Genomic DNA, 21,073 nt, shown 5'->3' with positions numbered 1-21,073 from the left:
GCTGCTATAGTTAGAAGATGTGGTCAGCAGGGCACCTACTTAGCTGGAACTGTCTCAGAACTGTGCTGCTGGAAAGAGTCCTTCTCTGGCTGTTCTTCTGCTGCTCTCGCTCTCTATCCAGAGGTATACCTTTTAAGTAGAAACATGTCATGTTGGGGTGTTGGTCAGATGACTAAGGGCTCTCTCCCCTGGGCTTTTTTTTAAACCAGGACTTCTCGATCATCGGCACAATGACTTGCCCGATCGCTTGCTTTTTAGCCATGCTTCCATTCTATGGAGCTTTTCTCCGTCTTTTGAGGTATGTAGCTTTCTTTCACTCTTTTCAGGTACTTGTTTTAAAGTTTCTTCACTTGTTGCTTCAAATTTTCCCTTCTGTTTTCTGTACTGCTTTTAAATTTTGTTTGCTGGTTTACCCGTGGTCTTCAAGCTCATATCTTGTCTTTTCATCATAGCTGCCACCATATCATGAGTTTCTTTGTGTCATCTTAAGTAACACAATGAGGTACATGGATTCCAGTTCCTTGAAGATCTCCAGAAGGTTTATTAACAGCTAAGCTAGTACATATAATACAGAGCAAACTATATACAGAATCTTTGTCCAGGGTGTTACAGTGCTGAGTGATTCTGGCTTCTCGTCACATGACTACATCCTGGTACTTAGCCCATTAGCATACTGAGTTCTTAAAGGGACATCGCTCTTAGTGATCATACAACACTAGGAACCTGGAACATAGGAACGAGAATAGGCCATTTAGCCCCTCAAGCCTGTTCATGCAGTGAGATCATGTCTGACCCTCAGACCAACTCCATATACCTACCTTTGCCCCATGTCCCTTAATCCTTTAGAATAATAAAAATTTATCAATCTCAGATTGAAAATTCACAATGGATCTAGCATCAGTTGTCATTTGCAGAAGAGAGTTCCAAGCTTCTACCACCCTTTATGTTTAGAAGTGTTTCCTAATTACATTCCTGAAAGGTCTGGCTCTAGCTTTCAGAATATTCATCCATTTGTAGACTCCCCAACCAGCTGAAATAGTTTCTCCCTCTCTCTCTCTCTCTACCCTATTTGTTGTTCTTAATATCTTGACAATTTCGACCAAATCGGCCCTCAACCTTCTAAGTTCCAGGGGATACAACCCAAGTTTATGTAATCTCTCCTTGTAATTTAATGCTTGGAGTCCAGGTATCATTCTGGTAAACCAACGCTACGCTCCCTCCAAGATCAATATATCCTTACTGAGGTGTGATGCCCAGAACTGTTCATGTTACTCTAGGTGTAGTCTAACCACGGCTTTGAATAGCTAAATCATGAGTTGTACCCCCTTGTATTCTAGTCATTTAGCTATAAAAGGCCAGCATTCTAGTAATTAGCCTTTTTGATTAATTTCTGTACCTATTCATGACATTTAAATGATCTAAATGCTTGGACCCCCAAATCTCTCTTGGATCTCCACTATTTCTAGCTTTTCATCATTTAGAAATTGTTCTATTCTATACCTTTTTGCTCCAAAGTGGATGGCTTCACATTTGCCTACATTGAAATCCATTTCCTAGCCCATTCACTTAATCTATCAATATTTCTTTGTAATTTTATCTTTCCAACTACACTGCTTACAATGCCACCCATCTTTGTGTCATCAGCAAATTTGGATTTCTATCCCATCATCTAGGTCAGTGATAGATACGGTGAATAGGTGAGGCTCCAATATAGATCCTTGCAGGACGCCACTTTTCACATCCTGCCAATCACACTACCTGCCCATTATCTCTACTTGCTGTCTCCTGCTGCTCAGCCAGTTTCTCAACCAGGTCAATAATTTGCCTTCAATTCTGTGGACTTCAACCTTGGCTAACAGTCTTTATCAAATGTCTTCTGGAAGTCCGTATAAGTAACATACATAGACGTTCCCTTCCACTACTTTAGTTGCCTCTTCAAAAAATTCATTCAGGCGTGACCTACCCTTTACAAATCCATGCTTCCGATTAGTGGAAAATTTTCAAAGTGTTCTGTCACCTTATCCTTAAGTATAGACTGTAGTAATCACCCGATAGCAGACATTTGGTTTTCCTCACTCTCATTTCTTAAATAACAGAGTGATGACATAATTTTCCAATTTAGAGCAGTTCCTGAATCAAGAGAATGTTGGAAGATTATAGTTAGGCATCTGCAATGTTCTCACTTATTTCCTTTTAAACCTTGGGATGGAAACTGTCATGTCCTGGGGATTTGTCATTCTTTAATGTCATTATTTTCTCCATTACTGTTATTTTACTTATATCCCTGATTCACTAGTTTCCTTGGGATGGCTGGCATGCTGACCTCTTCGTGTACTGTAAATACTGACGCAAAGTAATTATACAAAATGTCTGCCATTTTCTTATTTTCATTGACTATCACTATTATCAGTTGTCAAGGGGCCCACATTGCGCCTGACCACCTTTTTCCTAATGTAATTGTTAAAAAAAAAAGTTTTGCGTTGATTTGATATCACTTGCAAGTTTCTTTTCATTTTCCCTTTTGTATCTCTTAATGTTTTGTCACCCTTGCAGTTCTTTGTATTTTTCCCACTTGCCATGATCTGTGTTATTTTTTTTGCATTTTTGTATGCTTTTTCTTTTACTTTTATGTTGTTTCTTATCTCTTTAGTTGTCCGTGGATTTTTGTTTTTGGCAAGAAGAGCTTTTGCCCCCAAGACACATAAACTGGTTCTGTATCATATTAAATTCTTTTTAACATCTCCCACTGATCATCTGTCATTTTACCCATTAACGGATTTGCCCAATTTACTGTGGACAGTATTTGTCTCATTGCATTAAACTCAGCCTTACGTAAATCTAGAATCATAATAGTTTTGCCTTTCAAACACTACTTTGAATTCGATCATATCATGATGGCTATTAGATAAATGTTCACACACTGCTAGGCTGTTAACTAAATCTGACTTATTGCTCATTACTAAATCTAATATGACATGCCCCTTTGTTGGCTCTAGGGCATAGTGTTACAGAAAGCTATCCTGAGCGCACACAAAAAAATCGCTGCCTTTCTGATGTGGTAGTCTGCTTGTCTCAATATGTATGAGTGTTAAAATCTCTTATTAAAACCACTCTGTGTTTGCTACATATTTGTCTCTGCCTTTATGAAATCTATAACTTCACAGCTGTTACCAGAGGACCTATACACAACTCCTACTGCAATCTTAAATTTTTTTCTATTTCTTAATTCTACCCATAAAGTCTGCTTACCTGTTATTATATCCTTTATCATTGAAGTGATTTCATCCTTAATCGCTAAGGCTGGTCCTCCCCCACTACTATTTTTCCTATCTTTCCTGTAGACCTTATATTTAATTCCCAGTTCTGACTGCCTTACAGCCATGTCTCAGTAATGGCTACCAAGTCATGCCATCTAATTTGTGGCTGCAATTCATTCAGTTTGTTCCCTTTACTCTTATGTCTTAGTATAAAGATTGCTTATTTGGGCTGCATGCCCTAAACTGTCCTTCAGCTCTAATGCTGCTAACTTCTGGGTAGATGAGCTAGCATGTACCAAATCTCCTCGCCTGAAGTTGCTGTACCATTTACACATAAATAACAGCATGCGCCATTAGCCCCACTGTTATTCTGAAAGCAAATTCTGATCTATTACTGCCATCACACTTCATTTCCAGTGCACTATCTTGCTCATTTGCCTTTTAACTTTTATCTGGTTTACAAGAGGTCATTGGTGTGATTCTTGCATTCTTGTGTGTTATCTTTTTCTGCTATCCCTTATCTGAATTATCCTGAGTACTGCATTAAAACTTTTTCCCAATAGTTGTCAAATTTATCTTTTTATAATCATTTTACCAACAGCTTGTTACATGTTTGCAACAGCTTGTGAGAATTTCATCTTTATAAACGTGCTAAGATCTGACTGGCAATTGTCACGTTGTTTACATACCGTTCAAATTTTGTATAGTAGATAATGGATGCTCACACAGCTGCCCCACTATACTGATCACCTCTGTCCAGAGTGGAGAGAATCTCTGAACTTGAGCTATTTGGCAGAATTGCGCAATGTTTAAAATGTTACAGCTTGCCCTGATGAGTACTTCAATATTAAATTTTGTTGTTTACCTTTTTCCTCAATTCTGACACTTCATATCCTTGAAGGCATTGACATCTTTCCGCGGTACATTTCTATAAATATTGATTTCTTTCTGGCGCGAAGTAGTAACCCTGTGTGAACCTTGACGGGGGTGGAGTGGTGAAATTGGTCTTGGGCAACAACTAATCGGCAGCGTGATCTGCACCATGTGTGATTTTCTTTTCTACTGATTTCAGTGCAAACACTCAAAACTAATTTCACTCCCTGGGTGTCTGTAGACTCTTGGAGTACAGGAGCATAAGAACCCTGCCTGACTAGATCATGTCTTCACCTAATGACCATGCTTTCATGTTACCAGGAGGGTTACTGGATAGCAGCCAGCAGTGAAATTCCTGGCATATTTTTCTCTCCCAAAAGAAAAACAATGACTTCAATTATATTGCCTTCAGTGGTGCCTCACTTAGGTCAGCTAGCTCAGCTGGTCGCACACTTGCTTCTGAGTTAAAAGTTCAAGTCCCACTCCAGACACTTGACAAAGTCCATGCTGACACTCCAGTGCAGTACCAAGGGGGTGCCGCATTGTCAGAAGTGGCATCTTTCAAATGAGGCATTAACCATGGCCCTATTTCCCCTCTTGGCTAGATGTTAAAGATTGCATGGCACTATTTTAAAGAAGAGCAGGGAAGTTCTCTCTAATATCTTGGCCAATATTTATCCCTCAACCAACATCATTAAATCAGATTATCTAGTCATTATCGCATTGCTCTAAGTTAGAACATGCTGTGCGTAAATTGGCTGCTGTGTTTCCTACATTACAACTGTGACTGCACTTCTGAAGGACCTAATTAACTATAAAGTATTTTGGGGTGTCCTGAAGTTGTGAAAGTTACTATATCTATGTATCTTTCCTTTTCTTCCTCCCTCAGCTACCAACTGAGTCATCTGGAGAGCCTTCTCCATTGACTGAACAAGGCAGTTGAGCTGCATTTATAGAAGGTGCCTTAAAAGACCAATTCTGTGCAGCCATTTAATAAATTGCAACTAGTATCTTTTTCCAACCATTATTGCATTACTTTGAAATTAACTGCAGTTCTATGCCCGCAGGTTTTGGGATCTAGCATACCCAGAGCGATCATATATTGTAGCTGGAGGTGCAAATGATGCTCTGCATTGTCCATCTGTCTCATATTACAGAAAGATAATTGAAGGAACTGAGGTCGTGCAGGTAGGTTTCACTGAACATAATCATCTCTCATAGATTTTAATTGATGATTCGTGCACTTCAATAGCAATACACAACAGTATTTTCAGTACAGAATATTGACTATAATTCATAACATGATAAAGACCAACCACCCAACTAACTGAATCTATTCTTATTAAATGTTTCCAAAGAACTTTAGTGAAAGCTCTGGCCTGTACATATATTTTATCCAGCGAGATAAAATTAAGATAAAAGAAAATGCTGGAAATATTTATTAGGTCAGACAATTTCTGTGGGGAAACAGTGAGTTGACGTTTCAGGCCTAAGGCCCTTCCTCAGAACAGGAAGCGATTGCATATGAATAGCATTTAAAAAGGAAAGGGGGTAGGGAAAAGAAAAACACAGGAAAATAAATAAAATGACCTGTGAAGTGAGTGTATGGAGAGCAGTAGATGGTCAAAAGGCAGAAGTGATATTAGCAGTAGGCATAATGAAAGAATCAAACAAAATGTATTTTATTTTCTAGCAGTCTGATAAACTGCATGAGGGCTTGCAAGACCATTTTAGAGGGCAGTTAAAAGTTAACCACTATGTATGACTGAAGTCATTTATAGACCAGTCTGGGCAAGGATGGCAGATTTTTTTTTTGCTAAAAGTCACTGGTGTACCAGTTACATTTTTACGACACTGATCGCTTCATAGTCACTTTTACTGATGCTAGCTTTTTATTCCAGATTTATTTAGTATTTCTCTACTGAATTCAAATTCACAAACAGCCATGGTAGGATTTGAGCATGTGGCCCAGGATTTTATCTGGGCGATGGGAGTCTTGACGTCCAGAAAAAGCGGCACCAAGAATCCCGTATCGCCACTTCTGTGGGAGGCCCACCGAATCTAGTGCCAAATAGGCACTAAAGTGGACAATGACAGGCCTTCCACGGGATCAAGGACTCTGGCGACGGGTGCTTGCCCTCAGAGCTACCAGGTGATCAGAGGCCGGCAGCTCTTTAACTGAGCAGCGCCACCATGGAGGCAGTGGCTACTGCCAATGGAGAGCTAGGAGCAGTGCTGGACCCAGGCCACAGGTAGGTCAGGGTGGAAGGGGGCACGGGGTGGGGGGTCACAGGGGAGTGGGTGTAGGGGGGCCGGTAGCAAGGGCAAGGGGCTGGTTCTCAATGGGCCCCCCAGCCCCCACATCCCGATGCCAGGTGCCTCATTCAGTCACTAAGTGCCTTTTAACAAGGGACTGCCTCCCTCAGCCCCCACCCCCACCCGGAGTCAGCAAGCAGCCTGCACAGTTTTTCTTACTGCACTTCCCGTGCAGCGTCAGGGCTGCCCACCACACAGCTAATTACGACGGCGGCGGGATGAGGCCCTTAATGGGCGTGAATTGCCCAGTTAAGGGCCTCAATTGGCAGCGGGGTGGGAAGGATGTTCAAAGGCCTTTCCCCACCCCCCTCCAAACTTAATTTTGGTGGAGGTAGGAAGGTGGTGGGCCCCCCTCCTTCCCCACCGCCATCCGGCCCTATTCTATGCTCTCACTGCCTCCAAACCCCCTGTGAAGGAGAGATAAAATTGCCCCATATTCTCTATTACTAGTCCAGTAATGTACATGCAAAACAGAGTATATGAATAGCTTAAGGAGGGATCGGAAGAAAGGGAAGCATGAAAAACTGACATGGCAGAGCAAGCAACTCTGGTCTTGGATTCTGGCGGAAGAAAATAAAGGCCGACAACAAGGGTGTAAACATGTCTACAGTCGTGGTCTGATGGGTGGAGAGTGGGAGGCACACCCGAAGCACTAACCTGCTGCATCCCCAGAAATGGTGGCACATCCATGAGAAAAATAAAACTTTGTTTCAAGGGAATCATATTTCCACAAATGGCTGAGCTTCTATTATGGAAATGTGCAGTGGTTTGCAGAAAAACTTGGGCTGTTATATTTATTTTGTGTTGATGGACCAGTCACACATGCCCAACATTTATCCAAGAAAAGATCAAATGCAAATTTCAAGTTTTTTATTTTCTTTAAACTCAAATCCAGGGAGGATGGAACCAGCTTTGGGTTAATTCCATTGTTGCAACCAGATGAGGCAGGGGTCTAGGGCTCCCCTCTTAGCTTTTCCTATGTTTGGCCCCAACAGGGTTTACTTTTTAAAACATTGTGTTTTTAGCTTCCTTCAGTGAATTCTTGCTCACTGCTCTCTAATTGTGATTGCAAAGAAATCAACCAGACAGGTTTTCTCAAATTTAAACAAGAAAGGTATACATTTATTAACCGTAAAACTCTAATTCAGTTAAAACTACTAAAAGTACGCGACGCGACCACGCTAGCATGCATACACGATAAACACACATGCAAATAGAGACCGAGGAGGAGAAAGAAGGGGAAAGGTTTGAAGTAATAGCTGGAGTTCAGTTACTGGTTTTGAATTGGATGTAAAGTCTTTGATTTAAGCCTTGCAGTTCTCGTTGGGGCCCAGTGCACACTTTTAAACTTGTTTCACTGGTCTTCTCTCTTGAGGCTTAAGTTACTTTCATAAGTCCCTGAAACTTTGTGTGTGAGAGGCTTTGAATGGAGCTCAGAGAAAATAGGCAATTAAAATGACATTGGTGAAATAGTTGTAAGTGACTGTGTTCTGATGAATTGCCTCTCTACCTGAAAAGTTAAACAGTGTATTCTCTTTTTGGAAGCTGTCGGATCTGTCATTTCCAGCATTTTCTGTTTGTTTTCTGTATGCTCCTTGGTTCAGGGGTAGCACAATTTCCTCTGAGACCCACTCCAAAGACCTGAGCACATAATCTGAGCATACTTCAGGGCAGTACTGAGGGAGTGCTGCACTGTCAGAGGTGCCGTTTCTTGGATGAGATGTTAAACCCAAGGCCAAATCTGGTCTCTCAAATGGTCATTAAAAAATTCCCATGATTTATCTTGAAGATGAGCAGAGAACTCTCCTGGTGTCCTGGTCAACATTCATCCCTCAACCAACAACAATAAAACACATTAACTGGTCATTCATTGTAATTTGGTGGGGCCTTACTATGCTAAATTGACTGCCATACTTAGATTAGACTTCAGAAGTGTTTCATTGATTGTGAATCACTTTGGGACTTCCTAAGGTCATGAAATGCTCTAAGTTCTTTTTTTCCGTGATGCGGCATATCCTAAATTGTAACTGCTCAAGTTGTTTGAGATTCTTGTATACGTCGACATGTTTGTGCCCAATTCCCTATTCAAGAAGTGTGTAAGTTTTTTTTTAAAAAGTGCAGGATACCATATGGATACCTGTGTGACAACATATTTAAATAATACTGGAGCTGACTTGTCACTTGTATGTTTTGTTTAGATATATCACAGACTTCTGTGAAGGATCATGAAGTAATATTTGCGCAATAGCTAATTTGAAAAATGTTGATTGAAGTGGACTAAAACTGGCCTTTTATAGATATAAAGTTTCTAAATAACTATATTACAATTTAATCTTTACATTTTTTCAGAGTTTCAGTTAAATGACAGCACCTTTTATGTTTTGAAAGGAAATTCACAGCAAGCAGAAAGTTGGATCATCAGAGGATGTACCTCGCAGAGGTCCAGAATCTCTCCCAGTTGGGCACCATGATATTATCACAGATCTTGCTGCTTTCCAAACCACCCAGGGTTTTATTGTAACTGCTTCACGAGATGGGATTGTCAAAGTATGGAAGTAGCAGTTAGATTGAGAAGAAAATCAATTGAAGTACATTGTTTAAAAAAGATCTTCTGTAACAGTAATGGTTACAGGTTGGGGAGGGTTGTATACTGATTTTTTTTATGTTCATGCAAAAAAAGTCTATCATGAAGAATGTGTTTTTATTTTTATGATGAACAATGTCTTCACATTTTCAGGTGATTAAACACTATTCTAATGACCTTGCAACCGTAGAAATAAGCGCTCACAAATATTGACTTGAAGGTCTCTTTGTGGTTTCTGTATCTGACGTGTGACTGATAGCAGATTATAAGCCGGGGATGTATTCTCTCCATTCATACAGGCCTGTGAACTTCATTAACGCAGAAATAAGTTATATGAATAATGCATTTAAAATAATTCACAATTTCTATAATCAAATAATCCCATTTTGAATTGTTCAAGAGCACTTTGGAATTCAAAGGAGAATATAAATTCAAGTAAATTATATCAGTATTTTTTATTTAGAGCCCCTCCATAGGTTTTCACTTAATGTTTTAATTTATAAAAATGTCTGGTATAAATTCCTGCATTTGTCCTAATGATGTAGGAAGATGTCCTTGCAGCAAGTATGCTTGGAATCATTAAAAGTACTCTTTTTGGTGCTTCCAGTAGTTTTTTTCAATCTCCACAGAACATTAGCAAATACTTGGGAGACGGGGAAGCAGGTGGAGATAAACTGAGTCAGCCTTTACGAATGGATATTGACCACAGTGACACTGAGCAAGAGCACTGCAAGAGGGATTTCCTTACCCTAGGCCACTCCAGGCTGTGGAGCATTACATGGCAAATACAGGGCATCTCTGGAGATATTTAAATCAGTTAAACTTAAGACCTATGGTGGTAAGCTTTCGATGAGTACTTAGTTAAAAAGTTGACTGTTTAATAGTGCACACAGGTTGATTCAGTGGATTAAATACAAGTTTAACTGAATCTGAAGAAAAAAGCCTTTGAAAAACACTCACGCTGAGATGCAGTTTACTGGTGTAATAAAAAGTAGTTAACTTTTTGTAAATGCTTTTAGCTTATCCTTAGAAGATAATTGGCTTTGTTATAGTCTTCTGATTCACCTGATGCCAATTAATTGCCGTTACTTCAATTATGTTGTGTTTTAGTCGTCATGAGAAAGACTGAAGATATTGGCAGTTCTTTCAGATGCAAAAAATTGTGGTGTTCATGGAATCATCAGTGAGAAATTTCTGTAATTATTTAACCTACTGTTTGGGAAGCCTCAAAGGTGTAGCAGTTTCATTCAGAGTACAGTTCAGTGAACCAATTAGGTTATTGGACTTGAACTTAAGAACCTCAATTTATTAGCATATTCCCTTATTCCCTAAAGGTATGGAAATGTTGTATGTACTGAAAATACCTTATTTGAGCTATTACTTCTTGGAACTTTAACCTAAGAAAATTTAAATGTAATGCATTTTTGTCAGCTTACTGGCATGACATATAAAGTTATTCTTTGCCTTGCAAAAGAAATACAGAAATGTGAATAAATAAATTTAAGGTTATCAGTTGCTTCATGCCTGGTTTAATTAATTACAAGGATATTCTATCTCTATCTCTGATATTAAATAAATTGATTAAATAGATATAATTCTATTGAAGGCTGACAGTAACCTAAAGTGGTAAGCGTTTCAACTCTTCATGTCAGGAAAATTCTCTGCAGTTAAGTGTAATAGCAAAAATTAAAGATTTTGCAATTGAACCCCGAAGTCTTAAATAAAAACAGAAAATGCTGGAAATACTCAGCAGGTCAGGCAGTGTCCATGGAGAGAGAAACAGTTATTGGGCTAAATTTTTGACCTCCCCTGAAAAAGGTCAGGAACAACGATGGGGGTTGGGGACGGGGGGGCAGTGGTGCCAAAAATACCAGCACCAATTAGCGGGCACTGTTCACCGCGAGCGGGGGGTGGGGGGGTGGTGGCAGGACAGTAATCCTGTCCACCTTCTGATTTGAATTCAATTGAAGTATTTAAATAGTTCATTTAGGAGTTTATTGGAGGGTGAGGTTCAAATTTTGAAGGGGGCGCATGGGTTTCATGCGCTGTCTGTTGCAGATCAGCTGAAGGGAGGTGAGTAGGGAGCCAATCATGGCTGCCCCAGGGATTCACCCCAGCTTCATAAGAGGGGCAACGGGGAATTTAGCGTTTGGAAAGGAGGTCCCCTTGGCACTGCACAGGTGGAGGGGGAGGGTGGGCACTCCGTGCTTGGGCATTGAATGGGGTTATCGCCCCCCCCCTCGGCATTGAGCAGGGGCCAAGGCTGCCAATCACAATAGGGTGGCCATCTGTCCAAATGAAAGGCTGCAGCTGGCAATTGGGACATGATTGTAAGTTTTTGGGCCCAGTGCTGATGAGGAACAACACCCTCCACAGAAAGGGCAAAACCCGGAGCAGCAGGAGGGCAGCGGAGGATCTGCTGCCGAAGATGGAGCTACCTGCAGATGTCCTAAATACTAGGCAACTGCGACTCTCCGGATAGATGATCAGCGATATCTGTGACATCATTGCTGAAGACCTTCACCTTGCAGCATTAGTCGTCCTGTCCTGCCAGTAGCCATCAAAGTCACTCTGACCTTGAACTTCTTCGCTTCTGGCTCCTTCCAAGGATCAGCTGCAGACCTTAGTGACATCTCACAAATGGCAGCATACCACTGTATTTCACAGATCACTGATCCCCTCTTTGCCAGAGCTGGGCAATACATTCATTTCATGATGTATGCTGCCTCGAAGGGACAGAGGGGCATTGAGTTTTGTTATCATCGCTCTATTTCCCCCAGGTACAGGGCATCATCAGTTGTACCCATGTGGCCATCAAGGCACTCAGTGACCAGCCAGTGAGATTCCTCAGCAGGATGGGCTTCCACTTCTTCAACATCCAACTGGTCTGCAACCACATCAAGAGCTTCTTCCAAGCGTGTGTTCACTTTCCTGCCAGTTGCCATGACGTCTTTATCCTCTGTCAGTCCACGCTGCCTCAAATCTTCACTCCAACCACCACCCCCCCCCCCCCCCACAAAGTGCATGGATGGATCCGTAGGGACAAGGCCAACCCTTGAAGACATGGCTATTCACCCCTCTATGGGAGCTCCAGACGGAGGCGCAGAGGTGATCCGACCAATGCCACCTGTTCACGAGGACAACCATTAAGCAGGCCATCAGGCTTCTCAAGACGTGATTCCAGTGTCAGGGCCGATCGGGTGGTACCCTCCAATGCCCTCTTGCAAGGGTCTCAGTCATTGTGCTGCCCTGTTGCATTCTGCATAACATGGCCCTCCAGAGAGGTGTAGTCCTTGAGAACAGTGAGGCCCTTGAAGGAGACAGCTCATCAGGGGAGGAGGAGGATGTAGAGGCAGGGGGAGATGATGCTGAACAGAGAAGTGCCCTGACTGCACAATGAGGTGGCTGGGCATGGGAAGGGCTCATAAGGATGCCATGAACATCTCAATCATTTCAGCGCAGAAGGAGGCCATTTTGCCTATCGTGTCTGCACCGGTTCTCTGAATGACTAATTCACTTCCTGCCACTTCTTCGCCTTCTGCCTGTAACCCTGCACATTCTTCCTTTCTCTATACCAGTCTAATTCCCTTTTGAATGCTTCAATTGAACTGCCTCCACCACACTCTCAGGCAGTGCATTCCAGACCTTAATCACTCACTGTGTGAAAAAGATTTTCCTCATGTCGCTTTTGCTTCTTTTACCAATGTCGTGGATCTCATGATGTCGGAATGTTTCAACTCAGCCTGTTTGACCCAAGTTGAGGGGCATGGCATGGAAGGGAGTCTGAAATACCTGTGCTAACACATGCATAGACAATGCAGCCTGGAACCATTACCAATGAAGGAAGCGCATCTGCCCAGAAGCTTCGCCCTCACCATGGAAAATCTTGTTATCTCTTTTACCATTCATACCACTTTTCCTGTCATGGCAGCAATAAAAGGAGTCCCAGACATCTGGCTTAAAATGTTATCATTTACACAATGCAAAGAGAGGAAAACAGTTGACAGACAGTATAAACACACCCTACTGATCCACTTAGTGGTTTGTGTGAAAGGGTGCCCTCCTTCTGCCACCCTCCAGAAGACCTCCCTCCCTCTCCCTTACGGATCCCAACATTAGATCAAGGCCAATGAACTGAGGGGCAGCCCTGCCCTGGGTGCCAGGCCTGCAGCTCTCCTGTGACACCTCATTCCCTCTGGTGCTGTGAAAGGCTTTGGCACATTCAGCAGATTTCTTCCTCAAGACAGTGAGCAGCCTCAATGATAGCTGCCATCGGATGTCTAACTCACTTCATCTGAATCAGCTCCATTCACACCTCTGTTGGCTCTAATTGAACAGTGATCTCGTCTCTATATCAGTTAAGGGCTCACCCCTGTAACAATTCTGTCTCTAATCACTTTCCCACCTGAGGCGGGTTCCTGACCTGAAAACAAACGCAACTCCTGTTTCCTGCCTCCATGGCAAAAATTCAGCCCAGTGTTTCAGGTGGATGACCATTTTGCCAGAAATGGGAAAAGTTAGATATCTAACATGTTTTAAGAACGTGCAGAGGCCAAGTAGGTGGTGCGAGAAGCGAGGAGAGCACAAAGGGGAAGATTGGTGATAGGTGGGAAGGTGATTAAATGATAAAAGGGATGATAATGCAAGGTAAAAATGGGTGATAATGGGACAAGAAAGGAAGAAAGACTGTCTTCTGAAAATGCAGACTACAGAACTAACACCTGAAGAACAATGAGTTTCACTTTCGGGTCTGTTACAACCGAGGCGGGAGGAGTGCATTGTTTATTCTAGTCCCACTTCTCCACAGGTCACAACATATTTAAGTTTTCCCACTTACTGATATGGTCAATCATATACTCTATTCCAGAATAAAACACACCAACCAGGTTTCTTTAATAAACAACAAAATTATCAGTTTATTATAAAATAAGCCTTAACCAGTAATGAAGTAAAGCATACACAAACACATTGAAATGTTAAAGCTCTTTTTTTTTTACCTGAGCCACTCGTTCCCCCACACGCACACAAAAACACCAGTTAACCGGAGAAATTAAAAGGGATTTTTGTTGAGCTATCTTACCAAAAAAGCACCAAGGCTGAATGCCTTCTCATACTTGAAGAAAGAAAAAAGTATGGAAAGTTGCCCTTTGTTTTGATTTGGCGTCCGAAATGCATATAGTTGGCTGTCACTGGGATCTTCCTAGAACAGTTCTTTCCAGGTGATGTTGAAGATCAGTTTGGGTAGGCTTTCCAAGAAATGCAGCTACAGAGGCTTCAGATAGGCCTTTGAGCAGTAATCTAGCAACGAGGGTTTCACTTCCCACATTCGATATGCAGAGCTTCATCAAATACAGTTGGAAATAGGAAACTGACATACTGTATGCAGGGTTTCTTTTCAAGAGAGAAAGATGAGCTGGGTCTTTGCAGGCAAAAACCAACTGTGTTTTGTAACAATTCAAAGTGAAACAAAACATTCCAGAAGTCAAGCCTTCTGGCCTCTATAAATCTTGACCTGTCACTTCTTTGTAAACATCTCCCCAAGTCAAAAACAACCGCTGCTGGGTGATTATCCACAGATAGGTGCCTTCCAGTAAGATTTGTTTACAAGACAAGTCAGCATCTGTTCAAGATTTTAGATGAATCAGTGTCCATAATTCAACTAGAAGTCCTTAGAACATATTTTACAAAAAAAAAGAAGCACTCTCATAACAGGTCATAAAACAAGGAGTTGGTAATTCAGAATGTGCAAATGCACCAGGCAGGTGTTAGTACCTGGGACGATGGAAAGGCCCAAGTGTCCGTGTGAACTGAGACTTGCGGTCTCTGCATTTTGGAGCAGAACAATAAACTTGACTTCTAAGTCCAGATAAATTTAATCGACTTTCTGGAGAAAATCAGGCTGTAAGAGAAGAATTCAAAGGTTTTAGCCTCAAGACAGGCTGTAAGAAGGGATACATCGGGATGCGGCCTCAAAGTAAGCTGCAAGGGAAGACACCCAGCAGTGGCAGCGGGAAGGAGAGAGAGGATGCCTACTCTGAAGGTATACAATGAAAAGCTGTGAAAACTTGAACCTGTTTTGAGAGTCGAAGCTTGCAGAGGAGTAAAGGACCCACCAGAAATCACATTATCCATGGATGTCCAGGTCACCGCACTATAGGAAAGATGTGATTGACTTGAGAGGGTACAAAGGAGGTTTACTAGTATGTTGCCAGGACTAGAGAATTTTAATTATGAGGGATGATTGGATAGACTAGGGTTGTTTCTTTGGAACAGAGGAGGCTGAATGGAGACCTAATTGAAATGTATAAAGTTATGAGAAGATAGAGTGAATAAGAAGATCCTATTCCTCTTGGTTGAGGGGTCCATAACCAAGGGGCTTAGATTTAGGATAAGAAGTAGGAGGAGGTTTAGAGGGGATTCAAGGGAAATTTTTTTCACTCTGGAACGCACTGCCTGAAAGGGTGGTAGAGGCAGAATCCATTGTAACATTTAAAAAGTAGTTGGATATGCAGTTGAAGTTCGTAACCTACAGGGTTACAGACCAAGAGCTGAAAAGTAGGATTAGGCTGGGTGGCTACTTATCGACTAGTGTGGACACGAAGAGCCGAATGGTCTCCTTCTGTGCAGTAAATTTCTATGATTCTATGAGATAGAGTGAGTCAGTGCAGTTCAGAGTGTTCATCTCGGAAGCGGTGAGAGCTGTGGTTCAGAGAACACTGAATATTTTGCCAATACCTGTAATCACGGATGGATCTGAAACATGAAGGGTGGAATATTTTGAATCCACATGGGATGAATCAAAGATGGAGACAGTTTACTGAAGAAAAATGTGGCTGTGGAAACTGGTTTCAGTCGGTACCTGATCAAACATGAAAGGTGAACAGAAAGCAATGAAGGTGAAAAAGGTAAAAGAGACAAAGAGAAATTCCTTTGGAGAGAAGACCAGAACTACGCCAGGCTGGGCATTCGGGAAGAGAAGTAGCAGTGTATTAAACACTACTACAAAAGCACAACACTGCAGATGCTGGAAATCTGAAATAAATACAGAAATACTGGAAATATCTAGAAACTTGCTGCTCCTCTACTTCTTAAAAACACAACTTCATGTGCAAAAACATTTCACTGTTGCACGAAAATGCTGTTTTATCTGCCTCTTTGTAAAGGAATGAATGAATAAGGAGGTAAGGATGACTCTATGGATACCAGCCATGAATTTGGATGAGGTATCCTATCTCAATGTCCTTCACTTCCTCTGAATCACAGAACCATTGAATGGTTACAGAAATGAAATTCGGCCCATTGAGCTCTTTTGCCATAGCTCTGCAATTCTTTTCTCTTCGGGTGCTTATCCAATTCCCTTTTGAAAGCCAGGACAGAATCTGCCCTCATCAGGCTCCCAGGCAGTGCAATCCATATCCTAACTTCTTGCTGCATAAAAAAGACTTTCCTCATGCTGCTTTTGGTTCTTTTACCATTCACCTTAAATCTTCTGATTCTCGACCCTTCCGCCAATGGGAACAGTATCTCTCTATCTACTCCGTCCAGACCCCTCATAATTTTGAACACCTCTATCAAATCTCCTCTCAACCATCTCTGAGGAGGACAACCCCAGCTTCTCCATTCTATACACGTAACTAAAGTCCCTCATTCCTGGAACCATTCTCGTTAATCCTTTCTGCACTCTCTGTAAAGCCTTCACATCCTTCCTAAAGTGCGCTCCCCAGAATTGGACACAATGTTCCAGGTGAGGCTGAAACAGTTTTCTATAAAGGTTCACCACAGCTTCCCTGCTTTTGTCCTCTAAGTCTCTGTTTATAAAGCCCAGGATCCCATATGCCTTTTTGATCAATTTGTGGAGGTACTGGTCATAATCTTCCTTAGATATGGGGGTGGTGCCAGGGGACTGGAAAATTGCAAATGTGGATTAATTAAGGAAAACCAGCACAGATTTGGTAAAGGCATATGGATCACAACCTTGGGGCTCTTCAGAGCTATTGACAATAAATAATCTAGCCCTAATTCTATGGTGCTTCCTATGTATCATGCCATGAATAACTATTGGCCCAGAGTTTGCTGCCAAAATAATGGCGAGTTTAATGCGCACTCTGTTAGTAATATGTATATCTTCCATCAACTTGTAATAGCTATCCTGTGAATTGCAAATTGGCTCATGTTTCTGGGTGATTTGTACCGCTCCACCATTATCCTTGGAGACTGGGCAGCTCAGTTGACTAGATGGCTAGCGTGTGGTTCAGAATAAAGGCCAGCTACCCGATCTGAACCCGACGACGTTTCGGGTCGGGTCACAATTCCGGGTCTGGCATTCAGGTTCGGGTCGGGTCGGACACGCTCTATCACAACCTCAGATAAGTGGCTCCAATGTTAATATACTTTTTGCTTTTGAAAGGTGGTTTTGTTACAAATATTTTAAGCTTGTGCAGATAAGCAACAAAGTGAAAAACAGAAGGTAGGTTAACTGATGGTCGGGTCGAGTGCGGGAAAAAATGGAAGGACTCTGGCCGGGTCGGGCTCGGGTTGGGTTTCATTTGCAGACCCGAGCCGGCCTTTAGCTCAGAACAACATCAACAGCGTGGATTCAATTCCCATTTTGCTCTGAGGAAAGCAAAGGGACACCACCTCATGTCATCTTCCCTACTCATGCTCATCTCTCTTGGATGGAGAGAAAGAGCAGAGGACCTGCCCTTAGGAAGACCACCACCACTGCACCATGAGCCTTATGAAAACAGCAGCTTGCCCTCAACCTCCCTATTAGTATCAAAACATTGTTGCATTTGACATTATTAGCCAATTAAACTTGCTGCAGAAAGTTAGGGTTAATACTTAACAGCGTATGTGCCTTTTTAATGATAAGATTTATGTTTCTGCAATGCCACTCAACCTCTCTGGCTCAAAAAGGAACGATTTAAATTGTGTAGTCTTATTCCTACAGAACGTAAATTGTTATTAGAGGTTGTTGACTTTTTTTTTTGTTGCTTTTCCTTTCTGTTTCTTTTCCCTTCAATCCAATCTTTCTTTCCCTCTCTGTTTCTCTATCTGTTTGTGATTTGACTCATTCTATCTATTGTGGATTGCTCATTCTGCTGGCCAATTGATCATCAGGCTAAACTAACCAGGGCATAGGTCAAACTTTGTTAAAAAGCAGACGGAGACTCTACAAGAACTGACAAAGGTTGGATTGGTCCTCTTCAGCACAACCAAATGCTACTAATTTTTGCAGGTTTTTTGACATGATCAATTTACCACATTACTGAATATTAATCAACATTTAAAATTAAACAAAACAGTGCAGGAGGTTCCAGAGTATTCTGAGGAATGAGCATTTTCTCCAGCAGAGATAAGGAGTGTGTAGATTTTAATTGCTCCATACCATTATGGTCAACTAGGAATCATAAACATATCTATAAATGAGAATATCTAGATAATTTTCAGTGATAAATTCCAATTGATATTTAACTGAACTGGCCATGATGCAAACTGTTGATAACACTTGTATTTTGAACGGGAAATAAATGAATTTAAACAAAAATGATCTGTAATTCATATAGCCTGCACAGATCAGTCGAAGCTGCTTTGAAAATCACTTTGTCATTATGAAGTAAAACAAGTGGAAGTATGATCATTTGTAAAAAGTTGTGACACTTCCTTTCCAATGTATTTTTCTCTCTCTCTCACCTTTCTCTGACTCCTTGTAGACTGGGGAGTAGACAGACAGCTTCTTTCTGAACTTTAGAAAATTCCTCTCTGCAACCAGCTGCTAAGATTTACCTAGGAATAACTCTATTTGCCCAGGACTAACTCCATTTCTTTTGGTTGTTGCTTGCCCTTTTAGTAAACTTCACAGAGCTGAGATTGGGAAATCAGCACATCGAAACTTACCGTACTCAAAGTGTTGAACCACTGGATGCTGGTGTGTGTCACAGTGAATTTTTTTTAAAATTCCCACTGTTCTCTTGCTAGGCAGATAGAATAACAATAAAATATCTCATGCCAGGCATGAGCTATGATAAATATTCACAGCGAAGTGTGCCATGTATTATTGATGCAACTTTTTCTACACTGCTTCCAATTCCTTTTAACTTCAGATGTAACATCTTAAATCTTGCTATTTCTTTGCATCCAAGATGTGTCTGAGCTGGATTATCTTTTGTTTAAGGGTGAAAGTTCTTCAATAGTAAACAGTTTTTTTTTAAACTGGCAGTTCCACCATTGAAATACTCTTCTGAATCTCTTTTCCATTAAAAAAAAGTTACATTGCATACAGTGGTCTATATTTGTATTATGAATCTCTCGAGCATATAGTTGTGCTGATGTATATATTTATATATATATATGTAATATATTAAAAAATTATGTACCATCTTAAAGGGAGTGCAGGAATAGAGCGACCTAGAGGTTCACATAGGTAAATCTTTGAAAGTGGCAGGGCAAGTTGACGAAGCTGTTTATAAAAAAGCATTCAGGATCTAAAAGGAGGGCTAAAAGGGGTCATGAAAAGTCATTGGCAAACAGGATTAAGGAAAATTCCAAGGCTTTTTATACATATATAAAGAGCAAGAGGGGTAACCAGGGAAAGGGTTGGCCCACTCAAGGACAGAGATGGGAATCTATGCTTGGAGCCAGAGGAAATGGGCGAGGTGCTAAATGAGTACTTTGCATCAGTATTCAACAAAGAGAAGGACTTGGTGGATGATGAGCCTAGGGAAGGGAGTGCAGATAGTCTCAGTCATCTCATTATCAAAAAGGAGGAGGTGTTGGGTGTCTTGCAAAGCATTAAGATAGATAAGTCCCCAGGGCCTGATGGGATCTACCCTAGAATACTGAGGGAGGCAAGGGAAGAAATTGCTGGGGCCTTGACAGAAATCTTTGCATCCTCATTGGCTACAGGTGAGGTCCCAGAGGACTGGAGAATAGCCAATGTTGATCCTTTGTTTAAGAAGGGTGGCAAGGATAATCCAGGAAATTATAGGCCGGTGAGCCTTACGTCAGTGGTAGGGAAACTATTAGAGAGGATTCTTCGGGACAGCATTTACTCCCATTTGGAAACAAACAAACTTATTAGCGAGAGACAGCACGTGAAGGGGAGGTCGTGTCTTACTAATTTGATTGAGTTTTTTGAGGAAGTGACGAAGATGATTGATGAGGGAAGGGCGGTGGATGTTGTCTATATGGACTTTAGTAAAGCCTTTGACAAGGTCCCGCATGGCAGACTGGTACAAAAGGTGAAGTCACACGGGATCAGAGGTGAGCTGGCAAGATGGATACAGAACTGGCTCGGTCACAGAAGACAGAGGGTTTTTCTGAATGGAGGGATGTGACTAGTGGTGTTCCGCAGGGATCAGTGCTGGGACCTTTGCTGTTTGTAGTATATATAAATGATTTGGAGGAAAATGTAGCTGGTCTGATTAGTAAGTTTGCGGACGACACAAAGGTGGAGTTGCGGATAATGATGAGGATTGTCAGAGGATACAGCAGGATATAGATCGGTTGGAAACTTGGGCAGAGAAATGGCAGATGGAGTTTAATCCGGACAAATGTGAGGTAATGCATTTTGGAAGGTCTAATGCAGGTGGGAGGTATACAGTAAATGGCAGAACCCTTAGCAGTATTGACAGGCAGAGAGATCTGGGCTTACAGGTCCACAGGTCACTGAAAGTGGCAATGCAGGTGAATAAGGTGGTCAAGAAGGCATTCGGCATGCTTGCCTTCATCGGTCGGGGCATAGAGTATAAAAATTGGCAAGTCATGTTGCAGCTGTACAGAACCTTAGTTAGGCCACACTTAAAATATTGCGTGCAATTCTGGTCGCCACACTACCAGAAGGATGTGGAGGCTTTGGAGAGGGTACAGAGGAGGTTTACCAGGATGTTGCCTGGTCTGGAGGGCATTAGCTATGAGGAGAGGTTGGAAAAACTCGGATTGTTTTCACTAGAACGACGGAGGTGGAGGGGCGACATGATAGAGGTTTACAAAGTTATGAGCGGCATGGACAGAGTGGATAGTCAGAAGCTTTTTCCCAGGGTGG

General features: G+C 41.7%; 1 protein-coding gene across 3 annotated transcripts in view; it reads left to right on the top strand.

The window, feature by feature from the left end:
• Positions 1 to 10,539, top strand: part of pik3r4 (phosphoinositide-3-kinase, regulatory subunit 4) — a 114,973-nt gene extending 104,434 nt beyond the window's left edge. For 2 of the 3 annotated variants that reach the window (XM_068056071.1, XM_068056061.1), the window contains 2 exons: positions 5,198 to 5,318; positions 8,835 to 10,539. In XM_068056071.1, coding sequence (XP_067912172.1) covers positions 5,198 to 5,318; positions 8,835 to 9,005 — 292 coding nt within the window. In that variant the 3' untranslated portion in view covers positions 9,006 to 10,539. Of the gene's footprint in view, positions 1 to 5,197; positions 5,319 to 6,031; positions 6,377 to 8,834 lie in introns of those variants that run through there. The other variant, XM_068056081.1, reaches the window with a different exon arrangement.
• Positions 10,540 to 21,073: the final 10,534 nt, after the last annotated feature.

Source organism: Heterodontus francisci, chromosome 2 (genome assembly GCF_036365525.1).
Source record: "Heterodontus francisci isolate sHetFra1 chromosome 2, sHetFra1.hap1, whole genome shotgun sequence".
Taxonomy (NCBI): domain Eukaryota; kingdom Metazoa; phylum Chordata; class Chondrichthyes; order Heterodontiformes; family Heterodontidae; genus Heterodontus; species Heterodontus francisci.
Note: the sequence above shows the minus strand (reverse complement) of the source record. Positions and strands in the feature narration are given on the sequence as shown.